The 22,458-nt window shown below is 39.8% G+C and overlaps 1 protein-coding gene across 6 annotated transcripts in view; it reads right to left on the reverse strand.

Moving 5' to 3' along the window:
- The window catches only part of WWOX (WW domain containing oxidoreductase), a 539,453-nt gene extending 533,145 nt beyond the window's left edge, over nt 1–6,308 (reverse strand). For 4 of the 6 annotated variants that reach the window (XM_052795423.1, XM_052795424.1, XM_052795426.1 and 1 more), the window contains exons 1-4: nt 6,145–6,307; nt 3,430–3,494; nt 2,108–2,165; nt 734–912 (exon numbers count right to left, since the gene is read on the reverse strand). In XM_052795423.1, the coding sequence (XP_052651383.1) occupies nt 734–912; nt 2,108–2,165; nt 3,430–3,494; nt 6,145–6,251 (409 nt within the window). In that variant the 5' untranslated portion in view covers nt 6,252–6,307. Of the gene's footprint in view, nt 1–733; nt 913–2,107; nt 2,166–3,429; nt 3,495–6,144 lie in introns of all 6 variants that reach the window. The other 2 variants (XM_052795422.1, XM_052795427.1) reach the window with 2 other exon arrangements.
- Nucleotides 6,309–22,458: the final 16,150 nt, after the last annotated feature.

Here is a 22,458-nt window from a genome sequence, read left to right on the forward strand (position 1 = left end):
CTGAGAAGAAAGGCAAAGCCCCTAAGCACCAAAGCATCATTATAAAATGAAACAAAAGCAGCTAATTAGAATCTCTCAAATACTCACCGGCTATAGAAGTAATACTATGTAACAGATACTTGAACAACCTGAGTGTCTAAAAGCATTTATGAGCCTGCTAGAAAATACAACTAACAGGGAATTCAAAAGGTGATAAACATGCAGTTTTGCCCTAAAGGAGAATTGAATATGACATTCTGACACAAGTTCATCATCAAGTTGACTTGAAAATACGTTCAGAGATAAAAATCCCACAGCCTCCTTGGAAAATCTTTACCTGAGTTTACTTGCTGCCCTTAGAAAGTTTTTCTGAATACTTTATCTGAACTCCCCTGCAGCCATACAAACCTTACTCCTTGTCCTAGCCACCAAGATCATAAAAAGAAACTTCCCTTCCTTTTCATAGCCATCCTTAATATATTTACATAAGGTAAAATGCCTCCATCAGTATTTTTCTAGACAAAAATCAATTGTTTCAGACTTGATGTCTTTCCTGCGGCTCTCCTCTAAGCTCCAAATTCTCCACTTTTTTAAAAAGCAGTACACAAACCTGAAAAAAGTTTTCTAACTAGAGTTTTTATATGGAAATAATGCAAACCAAGTTTGAATACCAAAAGTACACAGATATTTAACAACAAAGTAGCCAGTAAGATAAAGATTGCCGTATTTTACCTTATGTGTAATGTTAACCTACCTATTCCTGAATTTGCTCCCGTGATTATAACCACTTTTCCACTCAAGTCACGACCCTGGAGTATTTCCATTGCAGTACTGTTTCCATCATATTTTTGTCTAGTGGTAGGTTTTACCGGATTATCTTCAACTGTAAAGGCCAGTCTTGGGTCAAGGTAGGTAGTCCTTTTGTTTATGTGGCTGCAAAAGAACACAAAAATTCAACTGCTTTGACCCTTCCATACTCTGTATTTAGATTTTAAATGTATTTCAACCACTGTTGTGTACAATTCAAGTAGATTATCTCAATTCCCAAAAATCAGTATTTTTTTTCAGTTTTGTTAAAGTGATCCTTATTACTTTATCAACCATTTTTCCAGTTGTGACAGTGTCCATTAATAGTTGTATTCACACACTTCACAACGCCATTCTGAACTTCATGTGAACCCCTAACACAAAAAGTAGAATTTTGTCAAGGACAAAATCGCATTATATTAGGGAAATCATGTTCTCTTAGGAGCTCTATAAAAAGGGCCTACACTACTCCCTTGAAAAAAATATACCAATGAGAACTGTAGCTCGGTACTTTTTACTCAAACAACTGAAAACAAATAGCTTCACATCAGCTCAGCAAGTGGCACAACTTGGGTCAGGCTCACCTTTCTAAAATGAAGTTTTAGTTTTCTTCAGACAATTATCAGAGACACTAAGCAACAAGTTTCAGTCTTCAACCCTTAATTATAGGACAGAGAAGCTACACTTACTATTTTGGCCTATGAATAGTCTTGATTCTGCCAAGTAAATTTAAGTTAACTACCCCATTTTGACCCTGCCATTGAAAAGATACAAAAGGAAACGTTCCTAGAAATCCCTTTTTGCTTCTGTGAACTTCCTCCTACCTTATCTTTCTAAAAATCTTTGCTAGCTCAATCACTGACCTCTTTTCTTCCTGTGCTTTAGATTGCAAGCGAGTCAGAGCTGCAGCAATTTTGTTTTCATCTTGTACGTTTAAAGCAACACTACAATGTTACCAATCAGCCATGAAGTTCTGGATATGTTTTTAAAGTTATACATACAGAGTTTATCCATAAACGTACACAAACAGAATGAGCCTACATAAACATTGCCTGAGGATCAGCTCACACTGAGATGTGGATATGCAAGTCACTGCAATCTCCCACCCAAGCTAGTATTTCTGTGCACATGGAAGAATTTAGAAAACCACAAATGGGTGTTTAGACACTAACACAAGTGTAATATCTGCATATGGATTCTGAAGTTGTACTTAGTAATTTATCTTTCCAGCCGATATTGTCACAGTATCATACCTCCAAAAGGCTACCCAACTTGAAACACAGTTGTCCTACTTGTCCATATTCTACATTGACATACTTACTCTACAAAATAGACTTGTCCATTTTCATCAGTCTCCTGCTCCCATCCGTATGGCAGACCTAGGAAACACACAAAACATTACCTTTTGCAGGCTTAAACTTCAAATCTAAGTGTACTCTAAGGGATTTCTCAGACAGATGGGGCAAAATTCTGCATTATTTACGTAGGTAATACAGCTACCTGCTGCACTTGAATATTGGAATTTGAAAGAAGTATTGCTTCCCTAATCACATGCAATTGCTCTCTAATAAGAGTACAATATACAGGAGATCTGGTACAACTGTAATGACTAGCATATTAAGTGTAATCTAAAAGTTCTGTATAAAGGTTGTTTCATGATATAGCACAAACTGGCAAAATGCAACCATGTTTCCTAGTCCATGTCTATACTGCACATTGTTTAGTATCTATTCCTGATAAACTAAATAGCAGAAACATTGAACTCAATGTAGGAAAAGTTACATGTAACATACCAGCAGTTGGAAGATCTGGTACCCCCTCAAGGGGGTGTGGAATACATTAAATCAAAGTTCAAAGGACAGATAAAAGAACAAAAATGACAAAACTTATTTTTTAAAGTTATTTTATAAAAGACCCTACAGAAATACTTAATAGGTAGCATTCCCAGTACTTCTAATCCTGGATGAAAAGTATTCAATTATAATTCAATTGGCTCAAAATCTACTGAAAATATTCCAGTTAGCTATAGTCACATTACCAGTGCCAAAAGAAATATGGCTTGCCAATAGTATAGTACCCCTAAGTACGCCACATAGAAGCTTCCGGAAAGGTGGCTAATTTAAGGCACTGATCCAAGGTCCTTAAAAAGTCATATACCTTTGCAAGTATCCTGCAGCACTGGCTGTCTTCTGCTCTGGCACAAACATTCAATTGGGTTGGGGAAAACAAGTAAAATGAAAACTAATGGGACTTCCTTCTGTGCCAGGGATATTCTTTGATCGCATACATTCTTTGAAGAATATAATCCAACTATAATATTTATCTGATGGACACCAGGATATCAGAGAAATTCAGCCCTTGACTATATGCTTTACAAGCCACAGGAAAACAACCCCTTTATCCTAGAATTAGTACTTTGGCTTTACGGACCAATATAAGAAAGCCATAAAACTGCAAAGTGATCACCCTACACAGACACAATCACACAGGTAAAGCTCCACTGAAATCAGCTGTATTTTGCAAGCTCAGTTTGTCTAGGTGATTAGTGTCAACTAGAAGATCAAAATGAGATCTAGTTCCTGCACAAACTCCAGCTGATGTTTGTAACATAATTTCAGTTCTTTACAAAAGCTTAACACAAACCTCCTGCAACACGTTTCCTCTTCCCAGACTTAGGATGTTCCCACTGTGTTTTTTCTTCCAGGTGGCTGTAGAAAAAGAAAAGTTTAAGATTTTAAAAAATTGCCTAATAATTTTTCTGATGTAATAAAAAAAATTTTTCCATACAGTAAATACAGTTTAACTACTTTTTTTTTAATACAGTTCAGAAAATGGCTTGTCTTCTACAAAAAAAGAAACATGTCAATCGCTTGTTTAAGAAAGGTCAAAACTGCTCTTAGAAGTTGTCAGGCTTCCATATTGCCACAGTTCTGAAGGAAAAGTAACTAACCAGAGAGCATAGGAGTCTATAAAAATTCAAATAAATATTTGACTTCCAATCTAAGTTTTGTTGCTTACCGTGAGAAGAAAGAATACTCAAAAGTCATTAAAGAATAACATTAACAGACTCAGAAAATGTCTCAAAAAGATGGTGATCCTTGGCAGGAAAAAAGAAGAAAGAAGCAAGAAAAGAATTTATTAGAAACTAGTAGAAATAATATTAGAAAGCTTTCAAATAACAAAAGCACCTAAACCACTTGTCTAATAACATTAATTTGCAAGCTGTAAAGTAAAGAAGTCTCGATTTCTACATGAGGAATGGCAGCTTTGGACAGGTAAGTTTGTCCAAGGGCCTTAACTAGCAGACTATTTATTTAACGTGGGTGATAATGGTATTGCATCTCCTCTTCTAATTCAGAGATTTTATTCACTCAAATCACTATAACAGAATTACTATACTCTATCATAAGGTTTTCTGCACTACACACTAATAAGCAAAATGATGTACACATAACCAAGGTCTTAAAATACACAAAGTGCTGAAATCAGGTTGGATATTAAAATCTTATCTTTTGTTAAATATTTTAAAATAATAACCAAATTTTTATATTAAGAGTCAGGCAGGGATTACTTGAAAGAGCATCCAAATTGCCCAAGTATGAAATAAAACTGACAACATTATTGAACAATATACACAAATAATCACTAAACTACAGATCTAGTACCAACAGCAATTTGCACGCAACATAAGCAACTGTTCCTTCTTATAATAACCATGCAGTTAGCCCACAGTGACAGCATACTGTATTACAAGAATCGCAGCTGGTGGTCTGAGACTAAATAAGTACATCTGTGTGACCTGCAGTAACACTTGAACTTCAGGACACTCATACACTAAAGATACAAGATCCTGAGTTACTCCTGTCTGATGCAAGATACATAACCAAATTACCATAGCTTGACAAATAAACGCATGCCCACCAAGCTTTGGTAACTGTCTGTGTTCACACCTGACTCATCACAAAAACCTTTAAAGGTCTTAAACCAAAGTAACCCTGTTGTTGCTAAGTTTAAAGTTCATATTGTTGATAAGGTTTAAAAACAAATTTCCAGATTATGCAGAGGTATCACTGATCTAGAGCTTATGTTAAAGGTAGCAATAGCGTAACACCTCTTTGTGTCAAGTATTTTTAGACACACCAGGCAAGATTTTCAGCTGGTACAGATACACTAATGTCATGTCATTATGTTAAATGGAATTAGTTCAGTTTCACAACAGTTAAAAAACAAGAACTATTCAATCAAGCGTTTGTGTAAAAACTACTCTCAGTAATATCTTATTATTTTGTACATTTGCTACTTTCACCAAGTGATTCCTTTTTGAAAGGGCTTTTGAAGTCAAAGGAAATACACAGAAACTTGAGCTAAGAAAAACGATCATCTAGAGGGAATTTACAGTGTTTATAAGCCAAGTGTCGATAAACAAAAGCATTCTGTCCAGTGTTTGTAAAGCAGAACTTGGGAGGAAGATGCCAACTCACCACAGGTGAGAACGCACTATACTTTTCCCCCATTTTGTGGAAGGGAATAAATGTTGCAGCTTTAAACAGACTGAAACAGATTCCAAGATCAGCATGGTTACAGAAACCACAAGCGAGGAGAAAATATATAAATATATATTCCACTAAGTTAGTTAGCCCCTGTAGCACTCCCCCTTTTGTAACCAGCACGGATGCAATCAGAGTGGCACAAGCAGATGGTGCCAAACGCAAATTTTCATCTCCTGTCAAAGCTGTAGTATCCTGAAGAGCTGAGGGAGCGCATTTATAACTTTTAACTTCCATGGTACCTGTTTCTTCTCTATCCCTACAGGAAGGAAAACTAAGCAAACTACAATATTGTGTAGGGCTCAGCCGCCCATACGTATAAAGACAACCCACAGAGCCGTGAAGCGTACCGCAACAGCAACAGCTGTGTGACAGCTCACTCGCGGACCCAGGCGTGCCCGGAGCCGCTCCAGCATCGCTCCCACACGAGGCAGGCGGACCTGCCCGCTCCCTTCCCGCCCCTCCGGCCTGGCCTCCCCTCCCGCGGCCACCCGCGGGGCTCGGCACGGGGAGGCTGTGGCTGGGAGAGCCCAGCCCACGCTCAGCGCTCCCAGGAGTCGGGAGGGCACCCCACGCGGAAACCGAGTCCCACGGAGACCGGTCCCGCCACCAAGCCCGGCCCCAGCCGCCCCACGGCGGCAGCTCGCCCCTGTGGTACAGGGCGGGAAATGGCGGCTCCTGCCCCACCCCGCGCTGAGGGGGCAGCAGCGGCGGCTCCACGGATGCTGCCCCGGGGCGAAGAGGCGGGTGGTCAGAGGGCTCCAGGCGTGCTCCCCCTCGCCCTCGCCCCCCCCCCCCCCCGCTCCCTTACTTCGCGTAGTAAACCCAGCCGTCCTTGGTGGTGCGCTCCTCCCAGCCCGGCGGCAGCTCCTCCTCGCTGTCCGTGTCCTCCAGCCCCGCGTACTTCAGCGCCGCCATTGGGACGGGCGCTCCGCGCAGCCCCGCGCTGCCGCCGCCGGCCAGCAGGCGCGCGCCACACCGCCCCTTCCGGCCGGCCCAGCCAATGGCGCGGCGCGGCGGCCCGGGGGCACCATGGGAAGTGTAGTCCGGCGCCGCGGAGCCGGGGGGGCGGGAAGCGTTCTCCTCAGCCCGCGGGGACCGTGGCTGAACAGCGACTTCGTCCTCGGTCTTGTGGGTTTTACCTGTGACACCGAGGTTTTAACCCCAAAGGGGCCCCGGACTGAGTTGAAATCGTCACGGAAGGCATAAGAATCTCAGATTTGGGGGGCTTTGAGTGTTTCCAGCCCTCTGTTTTCAGGGGCAGGCGTGAATATGACGAGGCCCCGGAAAGCAATGAAAAATGAACTGTCCTTTAAGCTTTTTGCCATCAGTTGTAAGCCTCTGAGCTCTGGGACGAGATTTTCCGTCGTGGCCGTGTTAGCCAGAGCTCCTCCGCGTCGCTTGGCTCGGTGAGGAAAGCCTGGCTGGAGAGAAGTACCTCGCTGCGCTGAACGCCCAGGGGCCTGGCAGGCTGCAGGCTGCCTCACCCACCCGGCTGCACAGGCCTCTTTGCCAAACCTGTGTCACCTGGCGACATAAGTACAGTCGGCTGCAAAGACTGAAGCGTTCCAGGTCAGTGAATTGACAGTAACCTATAGCAGTAACTCCTGTCCTGGCCACTGAAGCCCGGGCAGCCCACTTTGCAGCCGTGACAGATGAAGTACCTGGTCTGCTACCATTACTCAGCTGATATGGCATACGCCCCCGACCTACCTCAGTGCTTTTGATCCCATACCCATATGCTGACATATTCATATCTATTTATATAACCAAACCCAACTGTCAGCATCTGTAAGAGCGTCTTCCCGTTGTAGTCCTTTGTCAAGTGTTTTAAGCAAAAAAAAAAAAAAATTAAAAAAAGCCAAACCCAGGGTTGGACAGAGCCTGTAATCACTGAGGACTGCACCAGGTGGCAGTGCAACCCCACAAATGCCTTGTAGCGCTCTGACTCCTTCGGGTAACATTTTTATGCACTATTTGAGTCACTGACCTATATGGCTCGCTCACTCCCCACTAATAGCATTCATATCTGTCTAGAAAAGCAGCCTGAACTTTTTTTCTGCCCTGCTGCTCCCATCACTTTGCAGGTCCCTCTGAGGAATCACACCTACTAAATTATCCCCTCCTGCTAGAAATAAAAACACATACATCATCAAGAGCCGGTTTTCATGTGAGTATTACTGGGAGTATTAAAAAAGGCTGTGACCATACTCTCTTAGGTAAACATATGGGAAGGGAAACCTCTGTGACATGCTCACTTCTGGTTCAGGAAGCTGCTGAAATACTCCATAGGTGACTGAGTAGAGAGATGTGCCAAGTCTCAAGAAAATAGATTATTTAAGTCAATATTTGAAGTACAGAAAAAAAAGTATTAATCTAGCAGTAGTACTGTAGGAAAAGGTAGTTGTTAGTTTTCTTCCTGTTGCAGTCTGTTAGTATTCAGCATCCAGTGTTCCACCAACTGTGTTCAGTGGGAATGTGGAAATCATTTGTCTGACAGTTATCCTATCCCAACAATCTGTATTGCATAAAGTGTGCATTATGTCCTAAATGTAAACAGCAGCATTACAGTATTTCAGTGTTAAGTGTACTTTAGATTAGAAAGAGAAATAGAATCTCAAAATTAGGCATGTATATATGTGTATATACCCATTAAATAGAACCACTGCCTTTCATGTAAAAATATTTATTGAATGAAAAAGCAAAGGCTTTGTTTGACAGCACAACGTGGCTATTAATGAATTGCCTTGAAGTCCTTGGTACACGAGTAATATGATACCACAGTCTCCTATGGGTTGATATTGTTTTCAGTGCAATTTCAGTTTCTACAAAAATATTTAAGAAACTCCACACTTCCCTGTCATGGTTTAACCCCAGCCAGCAACTAGGCACCATCCAGCCACTCACTCTCTCACCCCTCTCCCAGTGGGATGGGGAGCAGTATTGGGGGAAAAAAGTAAAACTCATGGGTTGAGATAAAATGATTCAATAACTAAAGTAAAATAAAGTGTAAGAACAATAATAATTATTATAGTAGTAGTAGTAGTAGTAGTAGTAGTAGTAGTAATGAAAAGGAATATCATAAAATTTAAAAAAAAAAAAAACAACACAAGTGATGCACAATGCAATTGCTCACCATCCACTGACCGATGCCTGAGCAGCAATCCGTGCCTCTCGGCCAACTCCCCCAGCTTTATATGCTGAGCATGACATTCTATGGTATGGAATATCCCTTTGGCTAGTTCGGGTCAGCTGTCCTGGCCATGCTCCCTCCCTGCTTCTTATGCACCTGCTTGCTAGCACAGCATGGGAAACTGAAAAATCCTTAACTTAGGGTAAGCGGTACCTAGCAACAACTAAAACATCCGTGCATTATCAACACTATTCTCACACTAAATCCAAAACACAATGTACCAGGTACTAAGAAGAAAATTAACTCTGTCCCAGCTGAAACAAGGACATTCCTTCTTTGAAAACTCAGAATCAACAGAGACTCCAACAGTTCTGATGATACTTTTCACAAATACTTCTTCCCCTCTACTTTTAACCACCTCCTACTTTTCAGGAAGATTTCACTGGGAAAAAAACTCACAAGTTTTGATAATTTGGTGATTTGTGTTATTTACTTAATTGATTCAAAGAATGTTGAAATTCAACCATGTATTTCAATTTCAAATTCTGGCAAATAGAAGATTCATTCTCTTTCAGAGGGTCAGAGAAGTCCTTTGCCATCTTTTCCAGCTTTTTCTTTTTATACCAAGTACCTACATATCTTACTTACATAATCCAAATTGCATCAAGAAACTTCATGCAGACATACGAGATTTAGGTGTGATTTCAGTGGGTGTCCATGCAAGTTCAGGTTTCTGTCCATTTGTACTAAATTGCAGAACTAGTTCTGTTAGGTTTCTCAAATAGCAGAAAGCAACGACCATGATTTCCGTAAGAGCAGGACTGTAACGTTAGGACACAGATTGAGGCCTGTAACAGTTTTACCACAAATTAAGACACTTTTTCACATCCTAAAATGGTAGGAGTAATGCAGTCTTCCTCCTTATCATTTCTTCCCCATCATCTCTGTGTTAGGAAAGCAAGAAATCGTATATAAATTGACTGAGTGTACGCACTTATCTTTGAGGTATACAGTATGTGCATGGCTCTGGTTGCGGTTTTGGGGTTTGGTTTTTCATTATTTTGTAATAGCAGTTGTGTAAAGTTACTACCCATTTTCTTGCACTGCAGGAAAAGAATGGATCTCTGTATTATTACAGTGATCTCACTCATCATGTTCATTCAGGCAGGGTAGTAAACAATCCATTCTGCATAAAATATTCTGTCACTTGCTTTCAGAGTCATATTTCAGCAAATAGTGCTTCAAAGATATCATTCTGATCCATTGCTGCAGCAATCCTGTAAATTAATTCTTCTGATGATTCTAAGCCTCGCAGACCAAGATTAATTCCAGAGCCTACCAGAAAGTGGATAAATTAAAACAAGAAGACATTTAGAAACGGTTGTTGTTTTCACAATAACATAAATGTCAATTAGAATCTTAATCTCATTTTCTCTTAGCCGTACTTTAAATCATCAAAATCAAATGTATTTGTCTAGCTTCTCCGTGAGAAACATTTACAAAAATTTGGCCATATAATTACACTGGCAAGCCTAAGGCAGCAAAAACTTAACATTTCCTTAACATCAGTCACAGGCTAATACGCCTTGTTGAATCATGGCCATTGTCTGTCAAAGATCTGAGTATTGATTTATCTGACAAGCATTTGGGCACTGAGAGTTATCTGGACAAGAGAAAAATAATCGTGACATATTGCAAAGGCATGCAGATGGCACAGCAAAAGGTTGATTCACCCTTTTCATAGAGCACGTGTCTATTTGTTAGAAATCATGATTCAGAAATATGACAAAAATCTAAACAGCCCTCAGATCATAATTTTTCAGCAGCTGCCAAAACATGTTTGCATAGGCTACAGCTGTTTCTTTTCAGGTGAAAATTCTGTCTCCATGACTCATGCCTTTCTTACCTCAGCATTAGACTAAAGCAGTGCAGTTTGCATAAGGCTATGATTTTAATCCACTGGGTCATGATAAATGAATATTTGAGCTACTGCCTAGTGTGAATGTGCCATGTCCTGCAAGTGAACAATTTTAATTTTGGGGGTGGAGTTAAATTCAGCTTTCCATAAAAATGTTTACAAGGTCACTTTTGACTTTCTTTCAAGTTACGAAAACTGTTAAAAGTTTTAAAATCCCTGAGTTTTTATCCAAGTTTATTTTTAGAAATGCCAAGAATTTCATCCTCCTTTCTTACATATAATAACATCATTTTCAACATAATTTCAAAGTTAATAGGATTCAAACAGGCCTTGTTGTTTATGATCTTCCAGTTTCCTCTGAAAGCAACATAAAGAACATTTTGTATATGGAATCTATCTGTGAAACCTCTGTGGAAACTGCAGAGTTGGAATCCCAGTCATAAGAGTTTGTGTCCTTTTTTTTATATTATATTTCCAGAGAAAACAACATACTAGTGAGATGCAAAAAATTGTGGAATACGATTGTGTCTTGAAATGCTCGTGGCATCAGTAACCTCCAATAGGCCACATTTGAACATTGTAAAGACTACCTTTTATATTTAATTTAATATTCATTTGTTAAGAACATGCACAGTGTGGAAGTTAATGTGAAGGTTCATATTAGATGTCTTTACCTGAAAATTCTGATATATTATTAATAGAAATATTAAGCTTGTTCAACATGATTACAAAAATAATGCTAGGAAGTGATATTTAGCAGTTTTGGTATAAATGCTAGAAAGGACAAGATTTTATCTTTTTATTCATCATTCAGCTAAGAACTTTCTGTCACTCTCCAGGAGCAAACCTTACCCACTGCAGAAAAGTCAAATAATCCAAAAGATGAGGGAGGCAGTGTTCAGCCAAACTTTGAGCCTATGTATATGTTATTTTAAGAGCTTAGAAGTTTTTGCCTTATACACTAGTAATTTTTCATGCTATTTGTTTTCTAAGCTTTAAGTATCCTTAGCCTTGAGTGTTCTTGTTTCACCTGTAGTGGCACTTGCAGGGACAAACACACTGATAACAAGCATTTCCTTTCTTGCATGTTGCATGATCAAGAAGTTTCTTTTTTTCCGTATATTTGTATGTACATCAGCATGCATAAAACCCTGTAAGATAAATTACAAACTTACCAGTGTCAAAATTCATCATTCTGGCAACTTCTTCTGCAATGACGTTGAATCCCTCATTGAAGGCAGTTGTAAACCTGCTGTGAGACACCGCATCTCAGTTAGTCTCTTGCTATATCGGAAGAGACACACAGTCAGTTCATTCACCCTGGATTCTATATCCATCTTGGAGGCGTTGAAAGATTGATGGAATATTCTTCACGAGCTGGTTAAAAAAAAGAACAAACAATAGTCAAGCCTCCCCGGGTACAAAACCCGTGTTTGAACATACAGAGAAGTATTTACTCACACCTACTAAGTAATTATTCATCTTCCAGGCTGCAAAATTGGCCACTGACAAGATAGGAAGAAAAAAGAAGTGGAAGTCAGGTATCTAAACTCCTTTAAATCTTTTGTTTTAATTGCTTTGCAGAGACAAGAAAGCAAGAGGTAAATAAAATTCATTAGTGGAAGAACAGATTAATGGTAAAGTTCTTATACCGCAGTGCAATGAACACTTTTATTCACTCTTGGTTTTGCAATCTTGCTCTGAGTTCAGGGATACATCTAAAGTTAAACATGGAAATGTTTGCAGCATCAGACCTGGAGGGTATAGGAGAATGTCTGGTTCATTTTTTCGTTATTAGTCCAGCTCCTACCTGAGGCAACGGTAAGAAAGCTAGAATATGCGTGTGCAACATTACTGGCAATGGAAGAAGAAGGGGAAATACCAGTCTAATTTAAAATGAAGATGAAAATTGATATTTAACCACAGACATGAAAAACCTGAAGTTTTCATTCTGAGAGATTTAAAAGCATTCAGATGATTTGTCTATACTTACACAGGAGAAATCAAAGAGATGGAGCATAACTAAAAGAAAATAGAAAAATCATTATAACTGTTTATAAATATTAATCACCAGTACCCTTTCTTAATCCAATTAGCTATCACTCCTGATTAATCTCATCTTTAATGAGCATCTTCACACTCATAACAATGGATGCAGTCCATGCGCAATTAATACAGTTCAGAGTTGTCATTTGGATTAAACTCTAGCATTTTTCTTAGAAAAATTGTTCTTTCCTAAAAATTGTTGTCTCCTAAAATTATTTCAGCATGATAGCCCATTGTAACTAAGTAACTGCATGCTCCTTTCCTTGATCTAGCAGGTTAGTGACCAGGACTGCCTTCTTTATGAAAGCAACTCATTAGAATAAGTATAGAGGACTGATTGTATGCAATCACTTTACAGCACTATGGAAGAAAAGGTATTATTTAGATACAGGATCAAGAAGATCAAATGGAAAAGACTTTATCTCATCTCCACTAAACAAAGCATTCTAATGCATATCGAACTGCTAGGAAAAAATAGAACTTCTACAAAGAAAAACAGTATTTCTGATAAATTTTACAAAAATATTGTAGTGGAGTGGGGTTTTTTTAATAGGCTGGCTGCTGGATTATGTCAAGGAAAAACAGGACTAATATGCAGAAGTTAGTGCAGTATGGACTGCAGTAAACTTATTTTGGAAATAATCTGAAAAATCTTGAGCTGATTCTGATCTTGCTTAAACTATTGATAACTGACATAGTGACATTTCACTTGTGAGAGACTTGAATCCAGCTTATATTTTAAAGGAACTTTAGTGTGTAATACATTTGCATAAAGAATTATCATAAGTCCTTCTACACCTGACTCTCAGTTACCTTTGGATGACTGTACAGATTATCTGTTTAAAAATTTTGCTTTCGTTTCCTTCTCTCTCTGAATCTCTAACAGTCATCCCAGTAAAGCCCGTCACATCTGGTTTGCGGTTATTTCCTTGGTAAGGCTGTGGGAATTCTTCCTCAATGCATGTGACATACAACCCTGTAACAGCATTTCAAGCTGTCTGATAGAACTTGATTTTAAAGATGCTTCATCGGCCGGTTCAGGATATCCATATGCTTGGCATGACTGATACTGTACCTCTTAGGAAAAATCCATGAATGCAGGGGAAAGGGACCAACTATCTAAATTCATCTGGATTTCATTCATATTGCACATGACCTTCTGCAAAAAACATATCATGCAAATCTTGATAACACCACCATCATGGCAAAACAGTTCTTGGAGCGTGTGTGGTTTATGATGGGCTAGCCAGTAGGTTTAGACACAATAGAAAAGGGCTCCTCATATAAGGCTTACTGAGTGTGAAAAGGGAGAGAGAGAAGCCTGGCAGCATAGACTAGTGAAAAACACCTTGTTTCTGTAAAATTTCTGTGTCAATCATTAGTCCTGTTTCTTTTTTTTTTTTCAAGTTAAATGGTCTACAGTCTCACAGAGCTGAAAATGTGTCCTGTGGAGTAAGCCTTGTCATCTCAATAAAATAAATCAAATAGCATGAGGCCTAATGCATGTCCCTGAGGCATTTCACTGGGTACTTCTCCTCAGTGGTCTATTATCTTCTGTTTATGGTCCTTCAGCCGATTTTTGTTCTGCCTGAAAATCAATTTGAATTCAGTAAAAGGCTAGCAGTACATTCATTTACATTCCTGACATCTACTGATTCTGTAATTCAGTAACAAAAAAGCAGTCACAGTTGCTTAATCTACTAACTTAGTGTTAAGATGATCTAATGAGAACAAAAGCATTTATGGAAGTGCAAATTAATGGATACATTGGATTTCATTTCAAACGTTACATAATGACCTGGAAAACACAGTGCATCTCACTGAATGGTATGTCCCTATCAGAGGAAAAATTTCAAATGGCTAAAATCTCATGTTGGCACCAAGTAGCTGGATTTTCAAAAGGGCTTAAGTTATTGAGTGTTGAATGCTTTTGAACCTTGGGTCTTGAGTCTGAATGTACTCTTAAAAACCTGGTCATGAGTTCCCTTGAAAGTCTAGCTTTTATTGTACAAAATGTTTAAATTAAGGTATTCACCTTTCCTTACTGAATGAGAATGTATGTTCTGTGGTTTTGAAGAGGGACCAAAGGGAAAGTTACTTCCAAAAATAGTATGTGCTTGTGCAGCCTTTAAAAATGAAAAATAGATCTTTAAAGAGTAATGGTTAACAACGTGCCCTCATTACTCATGTTTAAATTGCTTTTCTTGGCACAAAACATTTCTATGCTGGAGCCTCTATTCTGTAGTTGGAGACAATCCAGCATTTTAAATCTGATCAAACTCACAAAACTCTTCACAATTACTCTATCTTCAGTGGTAAAATGAAACCCTCAAAATACATTAATAAAAATCTTCAAACACACTATCCCTAAGCCAGACACAAGACTCTAATGGGGATCTTCTGCTACAAATATTCAACAAGTGTTTGGAATACTCAAATGTAGCATATGACAGTGTTAAAAAGCAGATCTCAGTCCTTTCAGCTAAAGATCATATTCCTGAATGTTTTTCACATTATTCATTAGCTTCTAATAACAAGTGTGATTCCTTTGGGAGCAGAGCTTGATAACATACTATTTAATTTTTTCTTCAATAAAAGTCAGTTGTATCTTGATCTTACAGAAGAATGTGAGGACCCATCCTAGTTCCTGACACAAGAGGGGGAGCAGAGATGCCTACGTAGTATACATACCACTGTCAGGCAACAAGGTGGGAAGAAACACAAGTAAGAGAAGCAGAGGTTCTTACCTTACCAAGATATTTCCAGCAAAGTTTACTGTATCATGACAAAAAGATAGTATTAAAATCACCTTTTAATACTGCCTGGTTGACATGGCAGCTAAGGAAGACTTGTGAAACAGTCACAGATTATGGCAGTTGGTGTGCCCTCGCTTTCTCAGGATTGACTTTAAAGACAAAAGGTCTTTAAGCATCTGAGGCAGACAGTTGTTGTCAGCAGAGCTTCTCAGCTCCATGCTTAGTGACTACAAAACTTCCAAAAAGGAAACTCATGTCTAGCTGTCTCAGGATGTAACTTAGAGGATTTGACACTATAGACATACCCTATTCATTCTATCCTGAAAAGTATCTGTTCTCATCAGTTTTGGAGAGGTTAGGTTGTACAATTGCTACCAAGCAAAGCTGATCAGAGATCAGCTTTTCATTTTTTTAGTTCCTTTCTCCCTACCCCCCCTTCCCTGCATCCAATCTCTCTTTCTTCTTCCCTCCAAGAAAATAAAATTTAAAAAAACCCTCAAAATTTTCTGCTTAGTTTGATCGTTTTTCCCCTCCTGGTTTTTTGGTTTGACCACAAAACCAGACAACCCATTATTCACCCAACTTTACTAATGAGCTCCTTTCTCAGAGTTTTTGTACCCTGCATAATGAAGAACATCTGCATCTTGTGTAAAGCTTGACATTTCCCTGCCTATTCACCAATGGCCTTTTTCTCTTTTCTTTCAGTGACTGAATGGATTAACACTACAATACTACTGATGCAATGCATGGGAAAGGAAACTGGCAGAGTCTCCAGAACATTCTATTCTTATCACCTTCCCTTAATATTTCAGTAGAATTACCCAATTCATATGGTAATCATTTCCCTTTAATCAATGTTTCATATGTAACCTTGCTTATTCACTCCTACTTATTCCTACTTGCCAAGAAAGTTGAATGAGACTGTTGGGGGTATCTGTCTTTCATGATATTGAGAGCTGATTAATAATGCTGGCAGCATGCTAACAAAAATATGTTTTTCATTAATTAACACTTATAAATAATTTGTTAAAGGTTACAGAGTGCTTAATCTATGCCTTAAAAAACAGCTATTACATGGACCAGCCAACCAATAAATTGCTTATAACTATAAAAGCTCTTCTGATTTGCTTAGAGTACTTCTCAACCTTTCTAAAAACAAAGGGCCACCTACTATCCTGAAAAAAATGCTGTCTAGTTCTGTAGAAATGGACTATTTTGTGCATCACTGCCATAATGTCTCATGTTTCATATGTTTCATATTAATTAATTGTATTTTGTTATTCATGTTAACATATCTTTTTATTTTGCCTTGATGGTTTGGTCATGTGCACAGAATTGTTTGTGAGACCATTTTTTTGGAAGGGAGAGAGACCATTTTGCAGGCTACCTTGTGATGTCTGGCAAACCATCAGTGATCCAGGTTGAGGCATAGTGATGTATGGTACACACTGCTCATGTAAGGTGCTATTAGCAGTTTCTTTATTAACTCTTACTAGAAGTGTAGTCATGGACTTACATTCCAGTCATTAACATTATTGAACAGCTGCATACACACACACGTGTGCAGATACAGTTTATATTTCCTAAGAAACCATCTGGTTTTAATTTAACACTAGTAGAATATCGAGTTTCAGTAAGGCATCTAATGAAGAATGAAAAAAATGGATTTAAAAAATTTGAAAAAAAGGCATCAAAGCTTGTCTTCTGGTGAGTAAGGACTACATTAAGTCTCCTAGTGTCCCTGCTATGTCAGCAAGATCCAGCAGATGTTACTTACTTGCTATATATTGGCAAAAATATTGTAGGAAAAATTATAGAGCTGTGCAGATAAACGTTTGGGAAGATTCACATGCTTATAAAATTCCTATGAATTCCATTGTCTTCCATTTGTCACAGTGTCTCCATAGCAGAGTATACAAAAGAAAGCTGAAGCTGTTTTCTTTGTTACCTGTCTCTGATCTCAAAAGCTGCATTTGCTCCATATGCATTCCAAGATTCCATAATGTAATCTGGGCTGATCTCAAGAACTGAACTGGGTTCTCCACAAGATCCATCCACTACCACAGGTTTTTTGGCCACTCTCAAGATAAATGCTTCCTTACAGAATCACTTGAATAATAATTTTTTTAAAAGGCTCTTCATATGTGATTATTTTACATTTGCTAGAGTAAATGCATGAAGTAGTTCATGTTCTTTATGATGGGTATACCAGCAAAATGACCTATGAAAAGGTAGTCCTATGTCAGTTAAACTCATTAGGAATAAGTTACAAGAAAAAATAAACAAAAACATTATACCTCATTTGAAAGATCCCTGATCCAGACTAAACACACCTGCCAATTCTTTAGAAAGATCTCAAAGGATTGCAGCAGTATTAGTAATATTTTGCACCTGATAACACTTTGAACTAGTTACGTATCTTCCATTGTATAGACATGGGATGCAGCCTAGGAGATTAAGCAGTTAGAATTTAATTTCATTTAAAGCAGTGGAGAAATTCCACTAAGGTCTTGCATTGAATTAGTACCAAAGTTTTCATGAACTGGAAACTAAGCCATGTTCTCGTAATTGTCTTTACTCAACAGATTTTATGAAATGTAGGATTTATGGTGACCAAAGGGCTTCTTAGCAATGCCTTTCAACTACCTTTTATAATGTTCCAAAATGGTTACGGTGATTCTTAGTAAGCAATATTCTCAGCAAATGTGTTTTAATCAGCAAAAGGACATACTAGATGGTTGCAGGTAATATGTATGATGATTAACAATAAGGATTCATCCATAATGTCAATAACTCCAGAGCCAAGATAAAGTTAGGCATGAGTAAACATCTTTGAAGATAATGTTTGAACCTCTGACCTTGGTGCTTGGAACAGAGGAAGCTGTTTCTCATCTAGTGTACCAACATAATTATGCCTAGAGACTACACAGTCTTAAATCTTTGCTTTAGCCATATTTTTACAGGAAATGGTTTAACTTTGCGTAGCATGTATGAAATATATTTGTGATAGGAACAGAAGTAGTTTGCTCTTCCTTCCATTTCTCTAACCAATTAAAATTGTTAACATTATAAATATACAATACATATTTGAACCAAGACAAATATCTCACTCTTCAGCAGACTACAGTGGGATTAACTGAAATAGTGTCTTCTCAAACTTGGACAGGTTTCCTAAAATAAATTTGCCTGCAGTATCCATGTTTGCACTTCACCACATTGTTCCCTGCTTAATTAAACACTAGCCACAGTTTGTTTCATGCTTTTAATCTGATATGTTTCACATTGCTTTAGCTAGCTTAGACTGATTGCTCAGCTAAATATATAAGATGATAATTAGTTTAACAGCATGTTAGATCTATAGAGCAGTTCAATAGAAACTCATTGTTGGCTACACTAATCACGTAGTGCACACTAACATAATTACTCTAGATGTACTGGAGTAAATATGAAATACAATATTTATCAATTGAATGCTTGGCATAGAATTACCTGACCCAAGAATCAAAAATAAAGTTAATTTTATATGGGCTTTTTCATAGGAGGTAAATTCAGGGTCTCTGTCAGAGGACAGGGTACTTCTGGCAGGAACAGTCCTTGCCCTCCTCACTCTCCCAGCTGCCATCTTTGTTATCTGGTGCTGGGCTCCTTCAGCCTGGCCAGTCCCTGTGCTACTCCCACACATGCACGCTCAACTCCTGAGCTCGGGATGGAGGTATACATTTGTTAGAATTCATCACACACCCCAGATCTGACTCTTGGGAAAGCAAGATAACCTAGTGGCTGAGATACTGGGACCAGAAGATTTCATTTTCTTTCCCTTGCTCACCGATGCTTTATTTCAATCCTTAATTTCTTAATGCTTCAGCTTCCCCTTTGTTAAATGGGGATAATAACCTTCCTTTTGTCCATGTAGACTGTAAACTTTTGGAACAGACACTTTGCTTTACCACATACACAAGAAGTTCCTGAACACAGGACATGCTAATATTTTAAGTTAGAATAAGTAACTGATTACATATAGGGAAAAATTAAACAAATCAGTCATGTTTCAAAAAGGGCTAGTTCTGCAGCTGCTAGGCACTTCTGGTTAAAGCTGATTCTGCCAAAAGAAAACAGCTTGCTTTTTTAATCCTTACCTCTTTCCTTTCTCAAGAGTCCCACAACTCCTCTTTCTCCTCCTTCTCATACTCTTTTTGCACCCCATTCCTCCAAAAGCAGACAGCAGGACTAGCAGCAGGGTTACATTTCCCTACCAACATGTTTAATACATGGTAAATATCTTTTTGTCTAGAGAGAAACGGTGATCAAAAGCACATTTCAACTGATTTTCTAGATGTCTTGAACAACATCTCGCAGAAGAGCAAGAAATACCCCTGACACCGCACACTAACCCCAGCTCAACAAAAAATCGGCAGAAGTTACCCCCAAAACTTAAAGAAAATTTCCTAAAATCCTACGTGTTTCAAAGAGCAGAAACTGGTTTTGCCAACGGGTGCCGCGCAGGAGCTGCAGCCCTCACTCAGGAGCAGAGGCCGGAGGGTAAAGACTCCCGAGGGAGCCTGGGGGCTAAGCGCAGCCGCCCTGCTCCCAGCCGGGGCCGGGGCCGAAACTCCACCGAGCCTCTGCCGTCCGGCCAGAGGGACCCTTCCCCGCTTTGCGGATCCCCCTGCGGGACGGTCGCGGGGGCGGGAGCGCTCGCCCGCGGTCTCCTCTCCTCCGCGGTGTTCCGCGGGTGGCTCGGCGGAGAGGCGGGCGCTCCTCGCCTCCGGGACCGGACGCTGCGCGCCTCCTCCGCGGGCAGCTTCAGCACCGGGGGCGGCGGACAGCGCCCCGCCGCCCCGACCGCCGCCTCGCCGCGGGAGGCCGGGGAGCCGGCCCGGTGCCCGGCCCGGCATGGCCACTTCTCGATTATTGCTGACCCCGGGGGACAAAAAAATCATCTAAAAAAAAAAAAATCAAACCCCCAAAACACCCCACCCCACCTCCAAAAAAAGCAGCCCAGCTCGTAGCGGGCTGGCTTTGCATTTCCCGGAGCGGCAGGTCCCGGTGCCCCTGGATGCGGCTCTGCGCCCCGGGAGCCGCCGTCGGGTGGGCGGTGAGTGCTGTTTGCGTGCACGGGGGGAGCGCGAAAGCAGCGTGGGAACAGCTCCTCCAGCAAGCAGCAGCCTCCCCCGAAAATCCCTTTGCTCTGGCACAGCAACAGCTCCCTCTGGGTCCTAGCAGAGCGGGCAGGAGAGCCGCTTTCACTGTGGAGATGTCTCAGCAGGGACCGTCGAGGGACAGCGGTGATGTAGCAGATGGCATCGGTATTTAGGGCAGCCAGCGCTCACGGGCGCTGCTGTGCTGGAAGACGAAATCTCTTGCTGCTGAGATACCCCCGTAGCCCACTGAGGATTCACGCCACTTTGAGGCTGGGAGATCAGAGGAAAAAAAAACAGGGTTTTCTCTGCTCCCTTCCTTCTTGAGCTGATGTCTGCATTTACTAGTTTAAACACTTCCAGAAATGAAACCATGGTGATAGCCAGTTAAAATAGAAGAGGAATGACAAGTAGGAACTTTGGGGTTTGACCCAAAGTCTGTTGAAGCAAACTGAAAAACAGTCCTTCCCCTTCAGTTTGCAGATCAGGCAGGCCTTTGCACCCGGAATGGACTGAAGGATTTCACTAGAGAATACATCTCCAAAGCAAACACCACCTAGTGTTTGCTAGTTCTGCTTCTGTGTTTCCTTCACTGGGAAGGAAAAATTCACTGTTAATCGAAGAAGAAATTAGTCTTTTCATTTATAGTTGAATTTCCTGAAAAAGCAAAAGGACCTGGCAACACCATGGTTTGAACAGCCATCTTCTGCAGGAGCACTTGAAAATGCTTGCCTTAAAGTGGATCGTACTGTAACATTTATGTACTAAGAGTTTGATTTCAACAGGAGTCTTTCTGTTCACTTTAAAGAACTTTGGGTCATGTCCTAATAATGCAACATTAGGAGATTTGTGCTCCATTTTCCCTAAGGATGTACATTTTATTTTTATGAAATTATTGCCATTACATAGGCAAATAAAGTAGTACTTTAGCAGAACAAAGAGAAATGCCACTGTGCTAGTGAGGAGATTGAGTATCCCTGGAAAAGCTAGTTTTCATTATATTTGTTTAAATTAAAGACAGAGAGATGGCTTTAATTTCAAAGGGTTTATTAATTACTAGCAGCTTTTGTAGCTCTGATACAGTACAGGGAAAAGACAGCTCATTTAAAAGTACATCATTTATCAAGTAAACCATCTTTACAGTCTTGTCCCTGCCATGCTGCTGCTTTTCTTTTTAACTACACCTATATTAGTCTTTGGCTATCCTGACAGAAGGGATCTGTGTTTGTGGAATTTTCCACATTGCTTCTGCGTAAGCATATAAGAATAAACCACGGTGCTTTAGTACGTGTATCATGTTCCCATGTTTTAGGTCTGAATATTTCTATCTCATAGGCAGCCTGTCTAATTACATGTGCCATCTGCGAGCACCTGGCCATACTGTATCAGTAACAGGCTCTATTCACTACCAAAAAAAGTTGTTAAACTTCTTTTCTACTTAGTTTACTGCAAGTATGAGCCAAAGTAATATTCTGACTGTCACAGGGTGATTTTCTCAAGAAAAAACACAAGTGTTACAAGTTTGCTCAAACTAGATTATTTACATTCCAACCCCTGTCCTGTAAATTCTCCTTCTTTTCCACACAGTCAGTGCAAAGAAGCAACACTCTGCATGCACCCCGGCGGCTGGGCTATTCCTCACTAGCAAGTGAGAGTTTGGCCATCTGTAGCCTCATCTCAGGTGCTGCTGAAGGAGAAGAGGCTATCTGGCACAGTGCAATACTGTGTCCCTCTATTTCTCCGAGCCTATAGATAGCTGCAACCTGAGAGAGCAAAGATATCTTTAAAATACTCTCAAGCCATCCCCTCCTGCCTAAAACTTGGCTGAGGGGAGGAATGCTGTATCAAGACCATCACTGCAGGAAAGTTATCTTTTGTTTAGACAACGCTAAGTGAGATTGGTGTTACATTTACCAGTGCAATAAACCGTTTCTAAAGTACCCATCATTTACTTTCCAAGATCTAGTACTGCTTTTATCCTTCTCGAAAGTGATCCAGAAGATGGAATTTAACAAGAAAAGAGAAGCTATGGAGGGTTTGTAAGAGAAAGTCTATAAAAAACCTCCTATATAATAAATAGAAAATCAATAAGGAAGGAAATATTTCCAAACTTTGAGGAGTAATTGCAGGCCAT

This window comes from Harpia harpyja, chromosome 9 (assembly GCF_026419915.1).
Source record: "Harpia harpyja isolate bHarHar1 chromosome 9, bHarHar1 primary haplotype, whole genome shotgun sequence".
Classification (NCBI taxonomy): domain Eukaryota; kingdom Metazoa; phylum Chordata; class Aves; order Accipitriformes; family Accipitridae; genus Harpia; species Harpia harpyja.